Source organism: Lepidochelys olivacea (assembly GCF_965140295.1).
Source record: "Lepidochelys olivacea isolate rLepOli2 genome assembly, chromosome: 13".
Taxonomy (NCBI): domain Eukaryota; kingdom Metazoa; phylum Chordata; order Testudines; family Cheloniidae; genus Lepidochelys; species Lepidochelys olivacea.
In genome coordinates, this window is record NC_140423.1 from 26,050,164 (window position 1) to 26,065,807 (window position 15,644).

General features: G+C 50.0%; 1 protein-coding gene across 2 annotated transcripts in view; it reads left to right on the forward strand.

Annotated features, from left to right (window-relative positions):
* Positions 1–858: 858 nt before the first annotated feature.
* The window catches only part of GGT7 (gamma-glutamyltransferase 7), a 49,953-nt gene continuing 35,167 nt past the window's right edge, over positions 859–15,644 (forward strand). Inside the window, exons 1-3 of one of the 2 annotated variants that reach the window (XM_084645768.1) lie at positions 859–1,087; positions 10,740–10,966; positions 13,860–14,011. In XM_084645768.1, coding sequence (XP_084501894.1) covers positions 901–1,087; positions 10,740–10,966; positions 13,860–14,011 — 566 coding nt within the window. In that variant the 5' untranslated portion in view covers positions 859–900. Of the gene's footprint in view, positions 1,088–9,761; positions 9,893–10,739; positions 10,967–13,859; positions 14,012–15,644 lie in introns of those variants that run through there. The other variant, XM_084645769.1, reaches the window with a different exon arrangement.

The window sequence follows — 15,644 nt, forward strand, 5'->3', positions numbered from 1 at the left end:
CTCCTTTTGGAAGGGCGGGAAGGACAAGTTCAGCTAATTACACTGTTACCCACTGCCTGAGGCCTGTACAAAGGCTGAGCCGGGCCGTTCGGTAACACACTTCTACCAGGGCAGCTCCCCTAAGGCAGGTGCAGACTGTGCCCACAGCGGTACTGAGGGGTCACATCTGCTTAGCCCGGACTGACATCCTGGCACCAGTGCAGTCACGGGCAGAACTCCCCCTAACTGCAAAGGGCCTAGGGTTCACCAGCCTGGTTAGCCACCCAGCACAAGGGGCAGGTAGACACCCAGCTCCCTTGCACCCTCCATGGCCCCTGACTCCTGGTGGTGTCTTTGGCTGGGGAGGGGGAGGGATAGCTCAGTGGTTTGAGCATTGGCCTGCTAAACCCAGGGTTGTGAGTTCAATCCTTGAGGGGGCCATTTAGGGATCTGGGTCAAAAAAATTGGGGATTGTGCCTGCTTTGAGCAGTTGGACTAGATGATCTCCTGAGGTCCCTTCCAACCCTGATAGTCTATGAGAGGGTGCAGAAACGGGGGTGATCGTGCCTTGGATGCCCCTGGTCCAGGAACAGGGGCGCTGCTCCCATGCAAGGATAATAGCTGGATTCCAGGCTAGGGGCAGCTGTATCTCCCCTCTCCCGGGGCAGGGGCATCCCTGCCAGGTGAAGAGGCTGGGGGATCCCCGCTCCCCGGGGGATCCTCCCTCACAGGTGCGAGAGCCCCCCACCCCCGGGGCCTTTCCCTTGCAGAGGCGGATCCCGGGCACCTGTTGTCCCTGCGCTACGCAGCCGGGGGCCGGGCGCCCGCTCCTCCCTCCCCTCCCTGCCGCTGGCCTCAGTCACTTCCGGAGCGGGGCTGAGCCGGGCCGAGCCGAGCCGAGCCGGGCCGAGCCGGGGCAGGATGGCGGCGGCGGCCGCGGAGAAGGAGGCGAGCCAGCAGAGCACCCTGGGCGCCTACTCGCCCGTGGACTACATGAGCATCACCAGCTTCCCCCGCCTGCCCGAGGAGGAGCCGGCCGGCGCGGCGGCCGAGGGCTGCCTGCGCTCCAGGAAGGAGGAGGACGCGTTCCTGGGCGAGCAGGACACGGGTGAGAGGAGCCGGCCGGCAGCCCCCGGCGCCCCCTCCCCTCGGCCCAGCATCCTTCCGCGCCTCCGGTCCCTCCCTCCCGGCCGCCTCCTGCATCCCTCCCGCGCCGCGCCGCCTCTCTCCAGCCAGCCCGGCAGCCGCCCCTGCTTTGCTCCCTGCATCCCGGCTGCCCGCCCTTCGCTGCAGCTCCCGCCCCGCCGGCCCTCCCTGCAGCCACCCGCTCCAGGACCGGCCCTTCCCCCGCACGCCTCCAGCCGGGGCTGCCCTTCACCGGGTTCTGTATCCAGCTTCGCCCACCCGCACCCCCCCATTGCACCAAGCCGTGCACCCCTCGCTATCCCCGTCTGCAGCCCGCCCCCTGCCTGCACGCCCGCCTCCTCGGCCGCTGCTGCCTCCTTCCCCCCTTCCCTATTTTCTGCTTCTTCCGATCCCTTCCTTTCCTCAGACCCTTCCCTCATTCCTGCCTCCATCTCTCCTCTCCCTGCCCCTTCTCACTGCTGGCCCCCTCCCTCGCCCCCACTCCTCTCTGGGCCTGGCTCCCAAAGACTCCAGCACTCCCATCGCAGCTGCTCCAAATCTGGACCAGGCAGCCCACCCCTCACTAGCCCCCTCAGTTTCCCAGTTTCAGGTCTCTTGAAAGCCCCTGGCCCTGGTTCCACTCAGGATTCACTCTTGGAGCCTTTTGGGGAACGGGGTTGGGTGTTCTTTCACCCACTGTCTTCGGGGTGTGGCTGGCTGGTCTTTCCCCTGCCCTTCAGGGATCTGCCAAGGGGACCACCCCTTTCCTTCTCTCAATTCACACAGGACTTGGCATTCTTCAGTGGCTGGGCTGTTGATCTTCCCTCACCTTGCAGGGCAGATTGGCCAGAGCCTGTGGGAGTCCTACGCCCTTGGGGGTAGGATTTCCCTGTGCAGTGGGGAATCTCCTCATGCAGGGAGGGAAGCTCTCAGAACGCAGGCAAAACCCAGCTACTGGGGAGTGGGGCTCTCTCTGACACAAGGCAGGCCCAAACCTGCCTCCCAGTGCTAGCCAGAACATGGCAGATACTGCCCAGATCCACCCAGTGATCACTTCTTTTCTTGTGGCTGTCTCCCAAGATGGTTGAAGTACAGCTTGGTCTTGTACTGTAGACAAGACTGAACTACGTCCTTGATCCATGCTGAGTCCTTGGAAATGGTTTGGGGTCATAATTAAAACACAGTTATGTCCTGTTACTCACTTTCCCAAAAAATACCACACTGGGGCGTGTCGCTCACTCTCAGAATCTTCTAGAATTTAGGCAACTGAGTCTGACATTTCAGCCTTTCCCAGGGGAACACCTCATCTGCTTTTGTGTTACCCTGCCCTCAACTCCCCTCACTCTTACCAGCCCCTCCACTTAGTTCATTACTGCCCTGCATTATCCCTTCATCCAAACATCCTCATACCCATTGATCAGCCCATCTCCCCCTCTCATTCACAGCAAGCACATGGAATGTCACTACCCTTTTTATTCTTAATTATTAGTATTCCCTATATCTTATTAGGCTCAGGAGGATCTTGCTAAGATCTTGTGTCATCATCTTTACCATCGTCTGCCCTCTTTCCCCACTTTAGTTTGCTGGGGTCTCCAGTTTGGTAGTGTAATAGCAGCTGCAAAGACACACAGACACTTGCAAAGAGCTGTGAATTGTTCCTGTCAACTGCCTGGTTTTAATAAAATTGGTTGGGTTTTAAATTATTCTTGATTAACTCTTTTTAAAAAATTGTTTCCTTACAGATGATCAAAGTCATATTTTTCTCCAATGGATCCAAATTCACTCCCTCCACCTGCCCCAGCGCCGCCTCTGTGACTGTCCCCTGCCCCACGCACACCCCAGCTCCAACTCATGTCTAAGTGAAACCAAGTGGTATAGAGACTGTAGGTCAGATTCATCCCCAGTGTAACTATAGAGAGTTCTATAGACTCTGTTGACGTTAGTAGATTTACGCTAGGGATTAATTTGGCCCCTAGTCCATTAATACCTTCCTGATGTGACAACGATCCATGTAACTAGCTGTTGCTTCCCTCCCTCAGACCAGCAAAGTATTTGATTCCCAGTGATGACTGGACAGTATCAGATGGTCAGGGCTGCTACCACTGAGTCACCAGACTGAGAACAAATACTGTACATGCATCTCTCTGTCAAGGCAAGGACTGTTTTGTATAGCTCCCAGTCAAGTCTTTGACCCACTGACTTTGAGGACTGAAAGCTAATTTGCAAGGGGTCATGGTTTTTACCTTTTAATTTCCTTGATCACGTTCTAATAAATGACTAAGTTTTCATAATCCATTTTCATTTCATGCCATTCCATGTCACTTTCACTTTCAGGCCCAAGAGAGAAATGTCTCCTTTGTTACTTTACCTTGGAGTCTATGGGAAAGATTTTCCAAAAACTTTAGGTATGTCATTGTGTGTGCAAAATGCAAGCACAATTTCATGCGTCACCTATGTAGTGAGGTTCCACAGGGGTCTGTCCTGGGTCCAATGCTATTCAGTATTTTCATTAATAATTTGGATGATGGAGTGGAGAGTATGCTGATAAAATTTGCGGATGACGCTAAGCTGGGAGGGGTTGCTAGCACTTTGTGAGGACAGGATTCAACATGACCTTTACAAATTGGAGCACTGGTCTGAAATCAACATGATGACATTCAATAAAGACAAACGGAAAGTGCTACTCCTAGAAAGGCAAAATGAAATATACAGCTACAAAATGGGGAATAACTGGCTGGGCAGTAACACTGCAGAAAAAGATCTTGGGGTTATAAGTGGGTCACAAATCACATATGAGCCACCAGTGTGATGCAGCTGTGAAAAAGGCTAACATCATTGTGGGATGTATTAATAGGAGCATTGTATGTAAGACAAAGGAGGTAATTGTCCTGCTCTACTCAGCACTGGTGAGGCCTCAGCTGGAGTTCTGTGTCCCGTTTGGGTGTCACATGTTAGGAAAGATGTGGACAAATTGGAAAGAGTCCCGAGAAGGGCAACCAAAATGACAATGGTTTAGAAAACCTGACTTCTGAGGGAAGGTTAAAAAACCAAGCATGTTTAGTCTTGAGAAAAGAAGACTGGGGGGGACCTGATCACTGTCTTCAAATAAGGTAAGGGCTGTTATGAAGAGGAGGGTGATGAATTGTTCTCCAGGGCCACTGAAGGTAGGATAAGAAGTAATCAGCTTAACTGCAACAAGGGATATTTAAGTTAGATATTAGGAAAAACTTTCTAACTAAAAAAACAAAGAGTCTGGTGGCACCTTAAAGACTAACAGATTTATTTGGGCATAAGCTTTCGTGGGTAAAAAACGCTTTAAAGTGGGGTTTTTTTACTCATGAAAGCTTATGCCCAAATAAATCTATTAGTCTTTAAGGTGCCGCTGGACTCCTCGTTGTTTTTGTGGATACAGACTAACACGGCTACCCCTCTGATTTCTAACTAAAAGGGAGTTAAATACTGGAATAGGCTTCCATGGGAGGTTGTGGAGGTTTTTAAGAACAGGTTAGACAAACACCTGTCAGGGATGGTCTCTAGGTATACTTGGTCCTGCCTCAGTACAGGGGGCCGGTCTAGATGACCTCTTGAGGCCCCTTCCAGCCCTACAGTTCTATGATTTGATGTATGCCATTATCGTGATGGTGCATGCAAATCTGGCTATTTGTGTGCACAGGTACTGAATTTCCCCACCACGCTGCAGTAGTTTCATGCAGAAATCTGTTACACAATTGCGCAGCTGACATTTTTGAATGTTTCATGGTCCTACTCCCGTATTCCATTGTATAAATGAAAATCTAAAAGCTTACATGAGTGTAACATCAAGTGGCTTTGAAAAATCTACTTGTACACTCACCAGTGTCAACTAGGAGACATTATTTGGAAGATTGAGGAAGTGCTAATCTAGGTCTTCGTTGTCTGCCCAATCTAAGCTCTCATTTAATAAAAAATTGTATTCCCTGTGGTTGTGAAGAGCACCTTCCAGCGAGAATCAGATGGAACCAGACGAGCGCTGTCTTTCTGAGCCTATAGACAGGCCACTCCAGTGCGGGGAATGAGGAGGGTTGGATTCTAACTGAGGTATTTATATGGCCCCCCATTACCACATTATCTGAGCACTTCTCAATCATTAATGTGTTTATCCTCACAGCATCCCTGTGAGGCAGGGCATTGCTGTTATCCCCCTTTCACAGATAGGAAATTGAGGCCGAATGACTTGCCCAGTTTCACACAGGAAGTCTGTGGCAGAGCAAGAAATTGAACCCAGCTCATGGGCTAATGCCCAAACCACTGGAGTGTTCTTTCTCTCAGGCGGCTGTTCCCAGCTCTGCCATGGACATCCCGTGTGACATGACTGGCCCAAGGTCATCTCTCTATTCTCTGGTTTCCCCATCGCTACACTGGGGTACAAGTGCATCCCTGCCTGCAAGCTGTGTTTTGAGGCTGAATTCATTAATGCCTGTGAAGGTCTCTGAGATCCTTGGATAGCAGGCACTGTGCACCCGCCCAGTATTTGGATTATTTGCCTGTCACTATATTAATGTACAGGGCCAAACAAGGATTAAAAGCTCCAGGGCGACACAGGGTTTAGAGCTCTGAGCGGTGTAGGGACAGGCCAATACTGTATGGGCTAAAGAAGTGGTTCTCAAACTTTTTGTATTGGTAACGCCTTTCACGCAGCATGCCTCTGAGTGGGACCCCCCCTTATAAATTAAAAACACATTCATGCAGTTTATTCAGCAGCTGAAGAGCTGAATTAATCAAACCCTCTAATGCTGTGTCAGTCTCAGGGCCGGCCTTAGGAAAAATGGCACTCTGGGCAAATTTCTATTTTGGTGTCCTTTCTTTGGAGGAGGAGCGGGGCTGGAGGTGAACGGTGGTAAGGGTGGATCTGGGCTGTTGGGGCTCTGGGCTCTCAGCCCCATGCATGGCTGGGCTTGGGGCTGGCAGCTCATGACCCCCACGTAACCACCTCGGGACCCCCTGAGGGGTCACAAACCCCAGTTTGAGAACTCCTGGGCTAAAGGGTGGTTACACCAGGCCGTACCTGTTGGAGGGTGCTGCTCTTGCAGCAGCTTTTCCCTACATTCACCTTCAACTTCCTCTGAACACTGGCTCCCCGTGGACCCTTCCTCGGGACCAGCCCCACAGCCTGGCTCTCTCAGACTGACCCATGACAGATGCCAAAGCCCCACCAGTTGCTGAAATTCCCCTGACTGACAAGTGCTCAAATCCCATTTTTCAGCTGCAAAACCCTCCCACATTCACCTGCCTACCTCTCCTCCCAACTCCTGAGTGTATAATACGTGGGGTATCAAAGTGTGCCTGGGGCCCCAAGGAACAAATGACCCGCCCTGGTGTAACTGTTTGCTTTGGAAGTCTCCACAGGGGGTGTCTTCCCAAGTGATGGGCAATGTTTGAGCAGGGGTAGGAGGAGCACCAAGAGCCTGGGTTTTACTGGGGAAAGAATGGGGCATGTGTTGAGCTCTGTCATCCCAACTATAGGCATGGCTGAGGTCTAATTTTCAGTCCCGCAGTCTCAGTTCCAGAGCTCTATAGTAGTACAAGAGAAGCGTGGCTTAGCATTGAGATTGGAGACATCCACGGTTTTGCACAGAGATTCCTGCTGCTTTTATTCTCCAAGTAAGAGAGCATTGGTAGTTGTCATTTGATTTTCTTGCTATAGATGAATGTGGTGCTGGTGGAACTGAGAGAAGTGTGAATGCTGGCTGGAGCCAGGGGATGTGCACAATTTGCCCCCCACTTTTGCCCCAGCTCTGCAAAAGTAATTACCTCCCCTGCTAGTCCAGTTGTGGGCCCCCCCATACAGTTCAGCTTATCCTGACCTATGCCCTTCTACTCTTCCAATTCTGGGCTTCCACCTGGCTCTGCCAAAACACTCCAATCCTGACCTGCAGCATCTTTTGATGTTCCAGTCTTGGGCCTCTTCCCATCGCCCCAGCCTATACGCAGCCACTGCCCGCCCTGACTGCCCTGTCCAACTTGAGCTCCTGTTGAGAAGAGGCACCCAGCTGTGTTGCACTGTGTGGGGTTTCTTTGCTGTGGACCAACATCCACTGGGGACTCAGATGAGAACATCAAACACAGTTTCATGGGTGACCTGAGGCAGGATTGCAGCCCTGGTCTCTAGAGGTGAAATGCAGGGGGAGGGTTTTGACTGAGTTACTGTCTGGTATTATTAATGAGTCATGTCTTGGTTGAAGGTTGTATAGGTGCCTAGTCCTTAGAGCAATGGCGCCCAGCCTTATTACACAGGAGGGCCACATAAACCTAAGCACCACCTTGTGGGGGCCAAATGGATTCTACATATTTCAATAAGATTTAAAGTCACCTGTACTGATTATTAGTTTGTTTGTCTTGTTTTGTATGTATTTAGATAGGTTGTTTCTATGTGCAGTATTGTCTATTTAAAAACAAATAAAGAAATGAGTGCATAAAATGTGTATCAATTATAGAAAACAGGAAAAATGATGTAAACAGTCCCACAAAAAGCTAATGAATTGGCTGTTAGTATATTGTGTCAAAGCAGGCTGGGACCTTATGAAATGCTCTGGTGGGCTGTGTATGGCTTACGGGCTGTAGGTTGCATGCCTCCCCCACCCTCGCCTTAGGGGATAAGGGTGCTTTTATAAGTTGGTAAATAAATACAGCGGGCCAAGCTTGATCTCTTATGCTTTGCCCTGGCAGTGCCCTGACTCCTGAGTTGCTCCAGAGTAAATGAGATTGGTGTAAGAAGTTATAACTTTATTAACTCCAGTGCAGATACTCCTGATTTAGTGCAGTGTAACTGAGATTAGAATTGGGGCCCATGCTGACCCCAGTGGAGTTGCACCTGTTTAGCCCAGGTCTCAATTTGGCCTAGTGGTTTTTAAATGTCAGAAATGAGACAGGACCTGGAAAACTCATAACTGCTGCTTTCCCTAGGAGCACGTGGGAGGAGGCTGGTAAAGACATGAAGAGGTTAATTGGGGCCTTTCATCTCCACCTGTTCAGCTTGGCTAGTGAGCCAAGCCCACCAGTGAGGACAGGGGAATGTGTCCTTAGTACAGGATGAGCAGGGACAGCCTAATGTTAGCTCCGGACTATTCCTGCTCCCCTGACAAATGGGGCTGAAGATGAGGCAGAGACCAGGCTGCCAGCAGTCATGCTCCCTCTTAGCTGATTGAGTTAGGTACTGACTGGAGCTGAGGTATATTATTATTATGTATTTTATTAATCATTTATATTACAGTGGTGCCCAAACACCCCAGTCAGGATGAGGGCCCTCATTGGGCTAGGTGCTGTACAATCATATAGGAAGAGACAGGCCTTGCCTCAGAGTTTACAAGCTGCATTGGCAAGACTGACCTACAGTACCAGACAGATAACAGCCGAGTGAAATAAAAGGGCAGAGGGACACAACTTGTTACGTTTGGTTTTATTTTATTATTTTCCAGATCATCCCTCAACCCCATTCCCTCCCCTCTCTTGGGCTGCCCCAGCCAACCTGCTAAAATATTGCTGATGCAGGGTCCCCTCATCCCAATCTGCTCACCCCGCAGAAATAGCATTAGGCTCAAGAGGAAAAATAGCTACAATTTTACAGACTGACAAAGAATGTCTCAGGGCTCCTGGCCTACTCCCCCAGGGGCAAGGGGGCAGAGGCCCCTCTTGGCCAGTCCCTTCCCCCTGCAGTGACTGGTGGCAGCTCTGTGCCTCTCTCTCTTTTCCAGGGAGATGGTGTGGAACCTGCTGCCCCTTGGGTTAATAAAAATGATGACTAGTTGCAGATAGTACTCAGCTGCAGGAGGCCTGCTGATCACATATTCGAACCAAGAGCCAATCATTTTAATTGTGAACCACCAAATCCCATTAATATGCAGCCTTTTTACCACAGGGCGAGAGAACAGCTCTTCTCTTCCATCCACAGTCTCCTCTCCCCACCCCCCCATCTCTGGGCCTGACTCTCCTCTCACACTAGTGCAAACCAGGAGTGATCCCATTTGAATCAATGGTGTTTCACTGATGAAAGCCTGGTATAAGTGGGAGGAGAATCTGACCTTATGTATAATTAATTATCATCATCATCAATAAGCAGTACTCACCTATATTTGCCAGGGGCATTTCTTGCTGCTTTTTGCAGCACTCAGCAACTCCCGATTTCGTTGTACAGAGATGGAAAAATAAGGGACGTCCCTTGTAATAAGGGACTGTTGGCAACCCTAGCTGCACCTGAGCTCTGACGATGCCAGCATTTGCAACTCAAGAGGAACTTGCTTCACCTGAACAAGAGAGGAAGCACAGGGAAGACGACTGTAACAGCTCTAATACCCACTGCCCCCAGAACCACCCGGAGGGACAGGAACAAGAGAGCACTGAAAGGTCCCACTCTTAGATGACCATAGACAATTGGATTGGGTGTGATAGGCCCATGTAATTAATCTCAGCCAATCACTGGCTAGGACATGGTAAAAAAATTTAAAAAGGCAGCCAATGGTGACTAAGTGGTAAATAATGTGGTCAGCCTTGGAATGGTGTAAAATTTCCATTGGGCACATGACCTCATCTCAGCCAACTGGAGTGTGTTTGAGCAGGGAATGCTGGTGACAGCACACCTCTCATAAATCTCTATTTGAAGCAGGATTTAAATAGCAGCTGAGTCCGGCCCATGTCCCAAGTGGCTATTTTAACTCCCAGGTAATGCCCTCTGTGCAGGCTCTTCTCACAATCATCAACTCTGGGAAAATAACAGATGAAGAAAATATAGATCTGAAGAACCTTGAACAGTAAGGTAAATTGTTTTCAAAGTCACGTGGAAGTGATGTGCACTTTGTTTGCTGTTCTGGCCTTTTCCTCCCAGTTAAATCCTGGCAGTGGGACACATGACTGCCTTCTGTTGACTGTATCATTTCTGATATTGTAATTACATTGAGTCACCAGATTTTGCATTTCTCCTCGTCATTGTTCAAAAGCCTTAAGTAGTGGGAAAGTGAAACAGTCTCCTTGCTTCCTGAATGCCTTTAGATTTAGTTGAGTTGCTGTGAACCGCTAATGTACCATATAGACAGACAGACAGGTAGATAGAGTTTCCCTACTCCCACTTTGCCAGCCTTTGATCACAGTAATTATAATGTTGGTGCCTACTATTTTGATGTGGGTATGTTTGATTGAGTTGCTTTACCTTAAGCACAGAGCCCAAGTAATGTCAATGGGTTTTTGGTCTTAACTGCATCTTCTGCAGCATTTCTGAGACTGATCTGCAAGCAGAATAACATGGGATCTGTGTTACAACCAAGCCCAAAAGGGCACTAATCATGGGTTCATTGCTGGAAATGTTGGTGTCCTCAGTCTGTCCATCCATCTGCTGCATCAGGAAAAATTCAGACATCTTAGCTGTCTAAATCTCACTGTTTCCAGGGAAAAGTCCCCTTAAGGCTAACAAGTGTTAAAGGAAGGTAGGAGTAGAACAACCCAAAGCAGTATGTGAGCCAGAAAAATCTATTGAAAGCTCAATAGGGAAGATAATAGCTTTGTTGGAACAGGTACAGGTGTAATACTAGTGCAGTGTATGCACTGGAATAAGAACCCAAGCTTCCTCAATACCTAACCCTCATTCCCTTTCCTTCCTGCCTCTGAAGATCCAGATTCTTTCCTGAAATCAGCTCGCCTCCAGCGCCTGCCGTCATCTTCATCGGAGATGGGCAGTCAGGATGTCTCGCCGCTGCGGGAGACCAGCAAAGACCCATTCTCTGCAGACTGCAGCTGCCGCCAGGATGGACTGACGGTGATCATCACAGCCTGCTTAACCTTTGCGATGGGAGTCACGGTGGCCCTGATCATGCAGATCTACTTTGGGGACCCACAGGTAAGCGGAGGGTTTTTTTTTTTGTTTTTTTTTTTTTTAAAAAGGACGATAATCTAGCTATGGGAACAATTGCCTGCTGGGAACTACAGCTTCCTCCTTTGCGCTTATCAGTTAAGAAACCCAGCAAATGCTGGTAATGTCAAAAAGGGACTGTAGAATTGAGACTGGGAGCCTCCATACCGATTCCCTCTCAGTGATTCCACATCAAATCAGAACCGTTTACACAGCAAAAGCTTTTTCTACCAGCCAATGCTGTAAACTCCCTGCAGGATCTGAGAATCAAGCTGGGTACTCTCTGCTTTTGCATCATCGCTGCAGGCAGAGATTCTGCAACCAGATTTATCTGTGAGGTTTTGATGATGATGCACTGGAGAGAACAGAATCCAGCTCATCCTGCCCTGGCTGGCTCTGTGGTTCAAGCAGGAGAAAAACCCAAACCTGAATAAATGCAGCGAGCAGCTCTATTATTAAGGCAGAGTGCACCATTGGTACATAGTCACTTTTCTGACAATCACAGGGCAAAATGATAGTGTTGCTGGTCTGTATATTGTGTGGCACATCTGTCATTGAGGGGTATAATTCTTAACTGGGATTAGGCAGTGTAATGGTTTAAATGACAGTGGAACCCCCTGCTATTCCCTGCCCGTGTCTCATTTTACATACGGGCGGTCTCGCCCCACTTCACTGCAAGGGTTTCACAGGAAAGGCAGCACTGTTGTGCAGGCCCATTTTACTGAGACTTTATTGCTTTGACAAAATAGGCTTGTCAAGGTTCCCTCCCCACTCTGAACTCTAGGGTACAAATGTGGGGACCTGCATGAAAACCCCTAAGTTTATTTTTACCAGCTTAGGTTAAAACTTTCCCAAAGTACAAACTATTTTACCATTTGCCCTTGGACTTTATTGCTGCCACCACCAAGCGTCTAACAAATATATAACAGGGAAAGAGCCCGCTTGGAAACGTCTTTCTCCCCAAACCCTACACCCCCTTTCCTGGGGAAGGCGTTATAAAGATCCTCACCAATTTGCATAGGTGAGCACAGACCCAAACCTTTGGATCTTAAGAACAATGAAAAAGCAATCAGGTTCTTAAAAGAAGAATTTTAATTGAAGAAAAAAAGGAAAAGAATCACCTCTGTAAAAGCAGGATGGTAAATACCTTACAGGGTAATCAGATTCAAAACATAGAGAATCCCTCTATTCAAAACCTTAAGTTACAAAAAGACAGAAAACAGGAATATCCATTCCATTCAGTGCAGCTTATTTTCTCAGCCATTTAAACAAAACAGAATCTAACGCATATCTAGCTAGATTACTTACTAAGTTCTAAGACTCCATTCCTTTTCTGTTCCCGGCAGAAGCATCACACAGATAGAGAGAGCCTTCATTTCTCCCCCCCTCCAGCTTTTAAAGTATCTTGTCTCCTCATTGGTCATTTTGGTCAGGTGCCAGCGAGGTTATCCTAGCTTCTTAACCCTTTACAGGTGAAAGGGATTTTCCTCTGGCCAGGGGGGATTTTAAAGGTGTTTACCCTTCCCTTTATATTTATGACAAGGCTACAGAACATTTACTAGTGTGCTGTCATGTCAGGTAACTGGGGTGTGTGTGTGTCGCAAACAGGTGTCAGGGGGTCTTGACCACGCTGTCCTCCCCATACTGCTCAATGAGAGGGGAGGTCCTGGCTAGATGTCCTGGGGCAGGTCTCAGAGTGGGAAAGGAGCAGCCTTGCTCTTTCAATTATTTGGACTCTTGCTGATGCTCAAAGTTCACTTGCAATAGATATCTGTTTAGATAGCAGTCTGTCTAACCACTTGTCTGTCTGTCTGTCGTGTATTTTTAGAGTGCCCACAGTTAGAGTACTGTACCTAGGTGCTGAACATAGTAAAAGCAAACTGTTTCCTGATCACCCTTGACAAATAGCCAGGACATGCTGTGGGGGTTGTGTTTAGGTGTGTGCAGAGGGATGAGGAGACCTGCTATAGGGGTTGTGTTTAGGTGTGTGTGTGGGGATGGGAGCCCTGCTGTAGGGGTTTTATTTAGGTGCAGGGGGATGATGGGAGGGGAGGGGGCTGCTGTGGGGATTGTGTTTAGGTGTGTGCAGGGGGATGGGGGGCCTTGCTGCAGGGGTTGTGTTTAGGTGCCTGGAGGTGATGGGGGGGCTCTGCTGTGGGGATTGTGTCTAGGTGTGGGGGGGGAAATGAGGGCCGGGGTGCGGGGGTTGTGTTTAGGTGTGTGTAGGAAGATAGGGGCCCTGCTGCGGGGATTGTGTTTAGGTGTGTGGGGGGGGATGGGGGCCCTGCTATCGGGGTTGTGTTTAGGTGTGTGTGTGGGGGAGGATGGGGACCCTGCTATGGGGTTGTGTTTAGGTGTGTGGGTGGGATGAAGGCTGTGCTGTGGGGGTTGCTTGTGGTGTCTGCCTTTGTGTTTTCTTAAAAGTTTTTATGGGATTTTGAAAACGTACAAAACATGAAGAGGTTTGAGTAGAACAAAGAGGCTAGCTGTTCTCAGCCCTGTCCAGGTGCCATTTGTGATCGTGACATAACATGGTATACCTAGGGCTAGAGCGTGGCTGTAGGAATGATCTGCTGCATTAGAACATTTGGCCAGGGGGCACTTCACCGGTAGCAGTGGCTGGAGGCCTTTTGTCTCCAGGCAGTCTTAGCTCCAGCCCGAGGAGTGGCGTAGTCGGGAATCCAGCTGCTCAGCAATTCACAGGTCAAAACCAACCCCTTGAATTGCACCCAGACACAATCCATCTTCTGCTGCCCATGTTCGTTCTGGGCCCCAGACCAGGCCCTGCCGTGGGCTTGACTGAAAGTGTGGGAAATGCTCCTTCTGCTAGCAGATGGCACTGCCTTTCTCCTACAGTACCGCATGGCTTTGCTTCTCCTAGATATTCCACCAGGGTGCTGTGGTCACCGACGCTGCCCGCTGCACGGCGCTGGGCATCGAGGTGCTCAACAAGCAGGGATCCTCCGTGGACGCAGCCATCGCCGCAGCTCTGTGCGCAGGAATAATCAACCCCCACACATCCGGCATTGGCGGGTAGGTGCAAACCAGTCGCTGTGCTCCCCTTTGCTGAGAGGGCCTGCTCGGTGTGGCGGCATGCTGAGGGGGCAGAACCAGGAGGGCACTGGGTCTGGGCAATGGGGCCAGTGTTGGGTCAGGAGTCTGTTCAGGCAGGTGGTGCAGGGTTCCTCTCTGTGTTGCAGCCCAGGGCTACCCTGTGCTCCGGGGATGGGCACAGGAGGAATTGGGATCACAAAGTGTCATTTGACTCAGTGCTTCTTGCCTCCTTTGTGCACCTGCCGGCTGGAAATGGGGAAGGCTTTCACTACATCCTCATTGCAGGGATGGAGCCCGATGAGCCCTTCGCAGCCCTGAAAGTAGGGGAGAGGCTACAAAGATCCTTCTCCTCTGTGTACCTCCCTACTGGCTGGTAATGCTCTGTCCTTAGAATCATAGAATCTCAGGGTGGGAAGGGACTTCGGGAGGTCATCTAGTCCAACCCTCTGCTCAAAGCAGGACCAGTCCCCAGTTTTGCCCCAGATCCCTAAACGGCCCCCTCAAGGACTGAACTCACAACCCTGGGTTTAGCAGGCCAATGCTCAAACCACGGAGCTATCCCTCCCTGCTTGCTCTTCCTGCGCAAAAGGACTGCTCAAGGCTAGTGCTGATGGTGATATTAGCCTCCCCAAAGGGAGAGGGCTATGGCCTTACCCCCTCTGCAGCAGCCAGCAGAGCCGGGGGAGTGTGGGGAGAGTTTTTGGGAGCCAATCTGACACATGCTCCCCTGAGTCATGCATGCTGCTTCTAGGATCTCCTGCTGCGGAGGTTTGCCATTGCACCCCCGCCCCCCAACACAGTTAGTAGCTTTACAGATGCAATCTAGTCCTTAGTCTAAACTGTCATGCTGGCTGCTGGTAGGGAGGCAAGGGTGGCTACCAAATCATTGTGACAGTGGTAGACCAGATCCTTTCTCCCATCCTTCTGGCAGCTTTGCATTACTAAGGTGGGCCAGTGGCAGGAGAGAGGCATGGCTGGAGAGTGCTGCATTCTGGTGATCCAGGACCAGTTGAAGGGTCCCCAGAAGGTTATTCCAGCAAGCACAAGCTAGAGCAGCCCTGAGCCTGCTCTAGCATGTGTAGGGGTGGATCTGGCCTCCAGGATCGGCAGAGGTTAAAAGGTGGTGGAATGCTCCCTAATCCCCAACCCCAGGTATGCTGAGTGGATCTGTCCTGGTGTTTTTGGAGAACTGAATAAGATTTGTTACACCTGTAAATCATGGCCCTGTTACAACAGCAGCAGCAGCAGCATGTACTGTATGGGGGTTCCCTCAACTCATGGTGGGGCAAAGTGAATGTAAGGAGATCTAAACTGGAGGAATGTGCAGAGTGAGGGGGCTGGAGGAAAGTGCCAACTGCACCATCTTGGACTCCATGTGACCCCCGTACCCCTGAGTCTAGCCTACTGTCTGGAGCTGCTGCCTCCCTTTGATGTCCGTTTCGAAAGATGTTATGCAAGTGAGACTTGAACCTTCCACTCGCCAGGACACCAGGAAGTCCCAGGGAATGTTACATAAATGCTGTCACCTGATAATGTCTCATCAACTCGGATTTGAGAATCTTTTGTTGTAAGTGGAAACCCCGGTTTGATCCCAAAGCCTGTTACTAAATCT